General features: G+C 41.9%; 1 protein-coding gene across 3 annotated transcripts in view; it reads right to left on the bottom strand.

Moving 5' to 3' along the window:
- Positions 1–1,957: 1,957 nt before the first annotated feature.
- SFMBT1 (Scm-like with four mbt domains 1) overlaps positions 1,958–11,107 on the bottom strand; it is a 119,565-nt gene continuing 110,415 nt past the window's right edge. For all 3 annotated transcript variants that reach the window (XM_017732361.1, XM_017732362.1, XM_008632158.2), the window contains 5 exons: positions 9,745–9,920; positions 8,807–8,985; positions 8,438–8,683; positions 8,072–8,200; positions 1,958–7,439 (listed from right to left, as the gene is read on the bottom strand). In XM_017732361.1, coding sequence (XP_017587850.1) covers positions 7,299–7,439; positions 8,072–8,200; positions 8,438–8,683; positions 8,807–8,985; positions 9,745–9,920 — 871 coding nt within the window. In that variant the 3' untranslated portion in view covers positions 1,958–7,298. The remainder of the gene's footprint in view (positions 7,440–8,071; positions 8,201–8,437; positions 8,684–8,806; positions 8,986–9,744; positions 9,921–11,107) is intronic.

The raw sequence follows: 11,107 nt of genomic DNA, 5'->3' as shown, positions 1-11,107 counted from the left end.
GCTCCAGCATCCAAACGCTGACTGGCTCCGGCCTCCACCCCCATTTCTAAACCGCGCCACAGCCGTGAGGAATCCCTGGGTCAGAACCACAGCACCCGAGGCTTTGCACAGCCCAGGGTCAGGCAAGGCTGCTATCACTCTAGAAAATTATGATCTGGGTTCTTTAGCAAAAATGTTTCTTCCTTTATAAAGGACAACCCCCAGCCCAATGGATTAAACAAAACATGTCAGCACTTTCATTTGGAAAACTGTGAAACTGGACCTGTTGGCCAGTGAGCTTTGACTGGCCCCATTGTGCCATACCCCTCTTCATCCTCACCAGCTAGAACTGCATCAATTTCAATTTAGGTTCTTATTTTTAGTGCAGGATCAACCCAGGTCATGTTGCATTGTACTGCTTTCTTAGAAAATTCAATTTCTTTAAATATTTTAAAATCCCTGTCTAAATATGAATTCACTTATCAGTATGACTCAGAAAGCACACTGAAGTCTGTCAGAAAACAAAGCTGAGCACATGAAGCAATAATTCTTCAAATAACACTTGTTGTGTCTACATCACAAACCCACCTGTGTGACTGTCCTTCCTGGCAGGTAATGACAAACAGTATTGGCACAGACAGCAATTTTTCTGATTTTTAGGCTGTGCCATTAAATGTCTGGAAATTACAGTTAGAAAAAGAAATGCTGTCAGTTCTCTGACCTAGAGAGCACACAGCCAAAATACTCTGTCCAGTGCCTCTGGCCCCAGGTGAACACTCTTCTGCTCTGAGCTGCCAAAAGCAAGAGGTCAGGAAAGCAAATAGTTACCTAACAGAAAAGACAAGGACCAAAGCAGGTTGCTTTTTCTCCCCCTTGCACACAGTGGTAACAGCCCCCAAACACTGCATTTCCAACCTGGACTTGACCTATTTATTTGTGGCCCAGGGGTGGTGTTTAAGCTTTCACAGCTGCTGCTGAACATTAGACATCCCACACACATACGTGACCTGGACCCCAGTACTGATTAAAGATTTACCTAATGCTATTTACACAAAAAACTTACGTTTCAGACACGAATCTGGAAACATAACTCAGAGGGCTTATGCCTCATGTTACTCCATACTCCATGCTTTAAATTCCCCCAAAATACCTCTTCAAGGGTTTCATCTCCTCATGACTCCTATAAGCCCTTCTGAAACCCGTGGCAGACAAATCACTGCCTCCTGCTATGTACTATTCACAAGCCTTCAGATTTCTCTCAAGCAGACAGTGCTCTGTGAAGGCAAGTAGAAGATTTATGTTAAATCCTACATATTTATAGAGGTCTAAAGACAGTGTTAAGCAATTCAGTTCCATCCCACTCCTATACATTTTCTGCACCCAGTGTAAAATCAGCTCAAGGTAACTGAAGTGCAGCCAAGAAACAAGTGCTGAGTACAATCTGTTGGAATACCAAGTAAGGAAACAAGAACTTTGCAAGGCAAAGTTGTTTCTGACACATCCTGTGGACTCTCATGTTAGTCAGAGGAAGCGAAGCCAGCCCTTTTTAAAATTTCAGCTTGCTGAGGTAATGTTAACCTTTACGAAACCATCCAGGAGGAGCAGCAGCACCTGCAAGGTTTGCCCTGGATTGTATCAAGCAGCTTCCAAGGTTCAAAGAAAGCAATAAAAGAAAATTACTCCAATTTGTGGTCCTGTCTTCAGCTCCTGTATATTAATTGGCTTCAGCACCCTGTGAAACAAAACCTGTTAGCCCAGAAGCAGGTTGGATAAAGAGGACTCCTGCATTTGAGGGAACTGAATAAACCCAATCAAGCTCTTTAACATGAAGCCTCTGCAAGTGGTATTTATGTGGCTTGCATTTACCTTTTATGCAACTAATGGAACACGCCAGACAGCTTTCCACAGTTTTCCAAGATGGAAAACTGCTCATGGTGAGCAGCAGTATTTATGATGATATTAATACCAAAGCCATCAGTAACAGTTTAAGTATCTTTTTTAATTTTCTTACAACCACTTAAAACTGTCATATAACACAAACTTTTGTACACTATTTACAGACAAAACAAGTAAAATATCCATCCAAAATATTTTTTAAAAAAATCCTCTGATTAAATTGTTACACCTGCTCAAACAATGGTGGGACTTAATAGGCATATTTTCTTGTGCATGTTTCTCTTCCATGTAGTACTTCAGTCTCACTGCATATATATATTTTCTTTTAAAAGTTAAAGAAAGATAAAACAACAAGCAGAAGGGACACAACACAATATGCATTTAAATCTTTGTTTGAGAACAAGCAGCTAATTAAAAAAGGCAAAATACAGGAAAAGTGCATCAGTTCCAATGAGTTAGTATAAGAAAGAGGCCCACAGGTGCGGAGCTGTCACCCTTTTGGGTAGAGTCTCCTAGAAGACCTCTGATTGTCTATAGAGATTATTTTAAATTTATTTTAAACAGGAAATTATAACCACAAAAAAAAAAAAAAAATTAAAAGGAGAGGAGAAACATGACACCTCCAGATTTTTTTTTTTTTTGCCATGAGGTTTCTTGGAAACTGGTGCTCAACAGCTTTCAGAATGGGTGAGAATTCCTTTGTGCCCAGAGCTCAGTGCTGACTCTGTGCTGTGAGTGAGCATGCCCGAGCCCCAGAGTGGCTCCCCTTGGTCTGTGCCAGGCCAGGGGTCCATTTTTTGTGCTAAGTCACTCAGACCCACTGCCTTGGAACTTCGTCAGCGCAAGACCTGCTCGCTTCCATGGCTTAAAGCTGAGCCGAACACTGCTGGCTGGGCACCTGAACAGAGCAACTTTGTCTTCTCATCAAAAGTCCATCTGCATGCCTGGTGCATTGCAGAACAGATGCCACGCTGAGGAAGCTACAAATGACCATGGAGACAAAGTGTCACTAACCTTAGCTCATTTTTGTTGTGTTTCATACAGATTGGCATTTTGGTTTTAGAGCAGTAAAACAGGCTTGTTGTCTCTGGTGTTCCCAAGTCCCATTGTAATCCCTCACCCAAAGGGCTGCCTTTGAAAACAAGGCTACGTGCACATTTGGGGAAGGGTGGCAGCACTCTGAAACAAGGGGTCAACACACAATCCCTTTGAAGCGGAGCCTTCATCCTACATCTGAAGTCTCCTGACCGAGCCTATGTCTTTGTGCTTAGTTACTTTTAGGTAATCTGAGCTCACAGTAGGCAGTAACCAGGCTGACACTACGTGACAGGACTGGTTAAAGAGTAGCTTTGTACAGGATCATATTTTTGGCTTTCTGGTAAGGCTACTTCATCTAGTAACAACAGATTTGGTCCAAAGGCATCCAGTCTCCAATTCGAGCTTGATAGTTTTGAAGCCTGTTTTGCTACATTCAAAAATCTCACAAGCCGCTGGGCTTTTTGCCAACGAAGTACCAAGGCTTTGTACTTTATACAGAAGAATGGAGTGCTCAGTCCAATCGACTGTAAATATATTTACACTTCTGTGGACCTAGCAGCTAAATACTCCTTCCCTCCTTTAAAGCATCACTGGAATAAAGAACAAACACTAGCAAATCCTAAAACAACAACAAAATACTGCTAAAAGTTGTGACAGACAAAGTAATCTTAAAACCCACTCCCGAACTCTGTATGTACTGTTTCCATCAATCCCAGGAGAGACTGCAAACACTCCTGGAGTTCTATACAACACAGAAATTAATCTGCATATTATTTCATTCCTCAAAGAGGAACTTTCAGAAATGTTTAGAGTTAGGAAAAAAGTAGTCTTCATTCACCAAGATCAGTGTTGTACCTCTCCTCTCCTGGAAGGACTGCTTTGAGTTTAGGATGGACAAGCTGCTTGTGCTTTGGGGATAATTCTACCACATTCAACCTCCATGGCATTTTTGGAGGTCAAATACTTCTCTATTACAGAATCCTTGAGTTGGTGCAGAAAGCACAGAACAGTAACCCAACAAAATCTTTCTGCCTAACAAGGCTAAGCTTAGCACAGCCAAAGTGGCACCACCAGGTTTCTAAAGCTATGATGTGCAAACCCAAGATTGCACAATGCACATGAAAATATGCCAAGCAAGAACACAAACCCTCAAGCATGTCAAGCCAAGGGTAAACTCCTGTTACCAGCCACATAAACAGTACACAAGGCTCAGTGGAGAGTTCATTTTCTTGTACTGGAGACATCTGTAGGACACCAGTCCCTTTCTCCTGGACTCCAGCTTTGTTGTACTGTCCGGTGAATGATGTCCTAGAGGACAGCACAAATCCCTGAACCCTAAATTACTGCAGTCCCAGCAATTTCTGATGGTGAAACATTGCTATCACCCAAATCCAGGATTCAGCCACCAGCTACACAAAATCCAGTTTTTAAGAAACAGAGCGACTAAAGCAGCGCGTGAGCTCATTTCAAGTCATATTGGAGTAAGATGAACAAGTAAGTGCAGTTGTGTCATCTGCCACGCATAGAGAAAGAGGAACTTGAAACAGTCAAGTAGAAACACCATCCATCAAGATAAAGCCCCAATTATCCCTTTTAAATCCAGCAATAAAACAGAGTGCATTTTTTTTCCAGGAAACAGAGTGTACAGTACCCGTGTGCAGCATAAAAACATTTCACAAATAATGAAAACATCCCTTTTGAAAATCTCAACAAAAATAGATCCCATTGGGACCAGACTGTCAGTGCCTCCCAAAACAAGGCAGAAAAATCCAGCCTATAAAACATGCCAAAGGTGACCAGTAAGTATCCCACTAACAGCTGAAACTGCTGACTGCTTTATTTACTGAGAAAAGGAAGTATGACATTTGTATTTAAAACCCCAGGCACCACGTTAACAGGTCCACTAAATTACACTTTCAGCTCTGTTCTCTCCTGACAACTACTTAAAAAGACATCTATCTGTCTACGGGGGAAGGTGGAAGCAACATCTCTTGGCTATGCAGGTCAATTCTGCCAGGCATCAGAACAACAGAACTCTGGGAATTCTACTGCACTGACCCAAAAGCATCATCTTCCAGCCCAGAAGTTCTCTACTGGTCAAATTTCTCAAGACAAGATGCTGACAGCAAAGCAGCAGTATTTCTTTTAAAATTTTTTCAAGCCTAATGGCTTATGACTGAGCTTGTCCTAAGGGACTGGAGTACAGGCAAATGATCTATGAAGAGCCAAAACATCCATTTATTGGCCACATATCTGGTGTAAGGAGGAAAAAGGGACAGTTTGATTTCAGTTTAATTGTGTCTTCAGACTCTGCTTACAATGTGGGAGAAAAAAATTGTCCTAGCTACACACTGCCCTCCCTCCATCATAAATATTCAGCTAATTAATAGTCTGACATTTATGTTTTAATTCTGGAATGAAAAAAAAAAAAAAATCTGATTTTAACACTTGTGTGAATAGTTCTGCCTTGACCAGGCAGTTATTCTAAGCGGCAAAAGCAACAAACCCCAGTTACTGAGCTCTGCTTAGTCCCAGCAGTTTTCACTGGAGGTGGCTCCCCCTCAACACCACCGTGGCAGGTACAGTCACAGGCTGTGCCAACTCAGCTCTCAGCCTACAGACCACATCCTTGCTGAATCCTACAGCTCACAGCTTTGGAATGGCCAGTCACACTGGGCCTAAGGGACACTTGAATCATTCCATTTGACCAGAGTAACCTCTGCTCATCAGAACCCAGTAACTGCATCTTTGCTAAACCGATTCCTGCAGTGAGCACCTTCCTAACTCAAATGCATTCGTAGGCCAGGGGCTTCCTGCAAAGATGGATTTGAATAGGACATAAAGGACCAGGGCTGCACATATCCAGCTCCTGCCTGTGCTCCTCCAAACACTCTGAGAACAGGCAGAGTGAATGAATACAAGCCAGCTGAAACTCAATGCTTATTTGATGCAGATCTTGAGTCTGATGCTAGTTTCCCCACACCTTTAATGGAAAGTAACGTAAGCCCTGTTATTCAATGTGTAAAGCAGGTCCACAGCAAGTGGCTGATTGGGTTTTATCACCCTGGAAAATTAAAATCAGCAGTTCATCCTAATGTGAGTCTACTGATGGAACTAAGATGTCTCACTGGTCCTTTTCCTTTTCTCTAATAAAAGCACACAAATCTCTTTCCAACCCACGACATTTTCACCAAGTCTGATCCTGAGCATCTGCGGCTAGTTAAAAATACAAAGTCAAGCTCATCAGTTTCCAGAATGCAAACATTGGCAGAGCTATGTTGCAGTCCCCTATTGATTGCAGTTTCCTTAGTGTATTCTCTAAAAAGATGTTCAGGTAGCAAAGCAAAAGTCTGCTGACAGGCTCTATGTACATGGCCCAATTGTTTGTTAGAAGAAAAAGAAAATAACTTCACACAATTGAAAAAAAAAAAAAAATCTGACAACCCAAATATAGAAAATGCAGAGGCACTTTCTCTTTCCTTCCTTATGTCCTACAGCCTGCCTGTAAGAGAAGTGCAAAATAATTAAGTTTTCTGACATCTGAAAAAAGGAAACACCCATGTTATGCCTACAGAAGTTTCAGCTAAAGCTTTAGAACAGAAGCTCTGTGTGCTGACATTGGTTTGCACTCTGGACATGCCCACAGAAGCAGGACTGCTGTGCAGCCACAGACCACTTGTCCAGAAAGAGCAGTTCCCTCCCTTTTTAGTTCATCACTTCTATTGTTCAGGCTACAGAGGTAGTAAAAACAAAACCAAAACCAACAACAATGAAACAAACCAAAATGAACAAAAAAAACTTGCAAAGGAACCACACTCTTGCTATACTGTACATTCAGAACCCTGTGGCCACGTTGTTGTCCTAACAATGAACAAATTCATTAAAAATCTCAACATTAACACACGAATGTGCAAAGAACACATTCCAAAGTCAGTGCTGTGGTAAAGCAAGTGTTCATCCACAGGGAGGGAAGGGGATTGTGTGAAACATCAGGAACAGAAAGGTTATTTCTGGCAGCCTACATGCGAACGTAAACAGGATTCGTTTCTCCTTTTAAAGTTCTGTGCCAACAGAACTACTGAAATGTCATTTCTCACACGAGGAGACTTTTCTGTAATCATTAAAAAATACATTAAAAAAAGGGAACCATAGAGCAAGAGACTATTGTGTTCCCAAGCTGGCAGCTGGTAGAGTAGCCCCTATGTTTGCATTGGCATTTTGCTCCAGATGTTGTCTTCCTTTTGTTGAAATAGAAAAATTGAGGCTGACACACACTTTTAGGTCATCTGGGCCTCAGTTTAAGTTCATTTGGCTTTACTTGCTAGAGAGGAAGGAGCATGTTTTTGTAGTTGTGCTTCAAAGGTCCACTTCAACTTGGCTGCTCCTCAGTTTGCAAACTGCTGGTAGAAGGCAAGTTTGACCCTCTCAATGTGATGGCAGAGTTTAATAGCTGGTCCAAGCTTCAAGTCCATGCACTCCTGAACAGTGGGCAGGGTCAGCAGCAGCAGTGCCTGGCCATCGATTTCCTGTCAGAAAACAAAAATTCCATAGTGACTTTGTTGTTTTTCTCCCTGCTCCTTCAGCTTTGACTTGCTGTAACTTCAGATTTGTGACCGTTTGTGAATTAGATGTTTCTTTCATGCTCCCCCAGGAAGCTTAAAAATCTCTCACACACACAACAAATTAACTCCTTTCTTAAAATGCCAGCTCAAATTCACTGGCTGAGGCACAGACTCTCAGGAGACTCTATTGTAAAAAAATACAACCCAATGAAAGAAACCAAGGGAATTTCATGCAGAAGGTAATTTTAACCAACCATTGCATCTTTCTATAGAAACAGAGGTTCTACAAGATGAAGTATATCTGGAACATCCACCACCACCAACCACCCTAACCATTAGCTCCAGTAGTACAGTTTTAACGGACACTGGTTTTTATGGCAAATTTTAACCAAGATGCAAAAAAAGTGTTGACTCTTGTAATGGCCTGAGAAATCTGAAAAACTCTGTTCATTCCCTGAACTCTCCTCTCCCAAACTGCTGCAGGCTGCACAAATGTTTACTTCCTCAGAACCGTATTAAAAAAATTCTTTTTCTGACTCCTTAGAGGACAAGAAGCCAAGTGACAGATTCAACATTTAACAGACAAAAAATGATACCTGATCAAGGAAAATCCTTGCCAGTGGAGCACAGTCAGTGGATTTGAGGAATCGTACCACATCAGCCACACTCCATTCCAGAGGGTTGCTGTCCAGCTGCAGCTTTTCAGCAACTTCCATCTTTATGTCCTAGACAAGCCAAAAGAATTCCTAAAATATCACATATGCTTAGTCTTTATTACAGTTCTATGATACAGCCATAATAAGCACAGTGGATTTTAATTACTCTGTAGCGTTTTCACAATGCCTTTCCATGAGGTAACAGAGAACACACGTATGGTGGTTAATACTCTCAAGATACTGGTGCTTGCCTAACAGGGAGAAAGCCAGGACAGAAATCTGTTTTCCAAGGTAATTCCAAGTTACCTTTGGCGAAGGAGGTTTATTTTCATCATCAGAAAAGGAAAAGGTCCTGAGCTTCCTTTTCCGCTTGTCTCGGTCCTGAGCCAGGGAATGAGACAGCTCACTCTGGGTGGGAGATGATGACAGGGATTTCTTCTCTGACACCTCTGATTCTTCAAGCAACTCATCTTGGTGCTCTGAGGTGCTGTCCTCAGTCAGAGACTCTTCATCCACCTCGTCCTGGTCATCCTCCTCTTCTGCCCCACTGCCCTGAAGAGTTAGGAATAAAGAAAAAACATTGTAACCCTGAAGTTACAAGGAACTAATGTTTGCTGTTTCAAATGAAGCAAAGATCACATCCCAGATCTATGAGCGCTGCTGGCAGTGCCTTACCTGGGGAGATCCAGCTGGAGTGTTATCCACGGAAGTAGAAGAACGTTTTTTCTTATGAACAAAGAAATGTTTCCGCCTCTTCCGCCTTTTATTTGGTTTCTTCATGGCTACTTCCAGGTTGCTGTGGCCACCCGGGGGCCGACCTATCCGCTTGTTTTTCCGCTTTCCGTAATAGTGCGCTACCAGGACAGGAGAAAGGAGCACAGTGTTGAAATGCACCTTCAGTGTCACTAGTTATGTTTGCCCCTCATCAGGACTGGAAAATCAGTAGAAGGACATTTCCCAAGAGGAATCCCAACTCTGCAAAACTTCAAGATCGCTATGTCTGTATTTTCCTCTTCAATTTGGTTTAAGGAACAAGAATTACTGATCAATTTTTCTGTTTGCCCTGTAAAGATTTACTTCCTCCATCTCTGGGAAGCCCCCAAATGATCCTATTTTATACAACAATTATCAAAGATTTGGTCCAATTTAATGGCACTTTTTATGATGTTTTGTAGTTTTTAAACATGGCCTCAATGCACTGTTTGTGCTCACAGTGTCAAATGGTTAAAGCCAGTTTACAAAAACCCTAAAAACTAAGAAAGGAGCTTGAAGGTGTTGCATTTTTTTTCCCCACAACAAATTGGTAAAAGCAATTATAATGCCACTTAAAATACAACCTTAGTCAGTTCTTGTCCCAAAAGCTGTTTTAAAAAGATAAAGTTTTAAACACACAACGGAAGTTAAGCCATGGTTCTACCACTTAATACAGAATTAACTTTTTCTCCCCTACACACAGGCACATGAATATTTTGTAGACCTCTGTATGCAGTGCTTGATCTGCTCCTTCTGTAAGAAAAGCAATGTATTTTGGATTTCTTCTGGAATCAAAGCCAAAAGAAGCTAAAATATAACACTCCAAAGTCCACCTTGGTATGGATCAGGGAACTACTCACTGTATTTTGTCTTTGTCAGCACAGAGCAGTTCTCTGAACACTTATCCAGCACCATCTGAGGGCCAAAGAGGTTTGGACAGCATTCCAGCTTGATGCATGTTTTCCTGCAGAAATCTGCCACCCGATCTGCCGTCCTCACAACTTCCACGGTGGCACGGTAGCTCTTGCCTTTGTATCTAGCATTGAAAACATGGGCATAATTCAGGAATCTTCTAATTACCAGGATAAAAGGACTTCATTGAGGGGTGTACGAGAGTATTGAGAGAAAAAAAAAAAAGCAGTGATGAACTTTATGGACAGCCAAGTCCAGGAAACAGGAGCTCCTGCCTCTTACGTCAGCTCCCCAAATAAAGGAAAGCCAACACAGAGGTGGCTGCAGTACCAAACGCAGCAACACTGCCCCATCAACAACTACAAAACATCGTCTGAGAGGACTGCCCCAGAGTTTAGATATTTTGTTTTCTTTGTTCACAGATGGTTTGTTGTCTCTCTGCTTTTATGGGACTGCAGAAGTGCCCACTGTGGACAGCTGGTCCCTCAAACCAAGGCCGAGAGCACCCACTGAGCTCATACAGGTAACATCAGACAGCTTTTGGTGAGCCTTTCTGTGCTCATCCTGTGGAGACAAGGGGACCACTGCCACATTTCTAATCAGCTTTTGTCTAACTGCTGAATAATTCCCCAGGACAGTCACTTGCCATGACTCCAGGTACTGCACCTGTTTGATTTAAAAGAAGAAAAGATTTCTTTTTGTTCCCCAACCTTGCCATTACCCTGAAAGAGCTGCACTGTGCAAAATCTGCCAGAGCTGCTCAGTATTTCTGCTTTGTTCTCCCAGCACAGCTACAGGCATGTGCTGATATCTACCAGAGATGTTTCAGGCCTGCAAGTACATAGTTAATGCCTTGAAAAAAAGAGCTGTATCATCACAGTCCAGACACCCCTGGTGTCACTACAAAACACCACTTTTGGTGGAAAAAGAAAGCAAACAGCAACTTCAGTGAGACTAAACAAATATTTTTTTTTTTTTATTCCTCAGCTACACCTTCTATTTACACTAACCTTTGTCATCTTCCTATTGCCCAATTCAGAGCAATCCTTCAGTATATGGAAAGATGTCTTTTTATACATGAAACTGATCCAACAAAAGAATTACTGACATGTTCAAAATTATGTAGGGAAGTGTGCAGCAGCACATTGGGAAAATCTAATCTCTAATATGCAAACACAGTGACCTAATTACAAAACCATCCCTAGACTATAAAGGAATATCTGGACTTATCAAATATATGCAAATATGTTCACTGCTTTTTTCCTAGCTGTAAAAATCATCTTGCAAAGAAGCTTCAACCCAAAAAGCTCA

This window comes from Corvus brachyrhynchos, unplaced genomic scaffold (assembly GCF_000691975.1).
Source record: "Corvus brachyrhynchos isolate BGI_N302 unplaced genomic scaffold, ASM69197v1 scaffold4, whole genome shotgun sequence".
Classification (NCBI taxonomy): domain Eukaryota; kingdom Metazoa; phylum Chordata; class Aves; order Passeriformes; family Corvidae; genus Corvus; species Corvus brachyrhynchos.
This window is presented reverse-complemented; position numbering and strand designations above follow the sequence as displayed.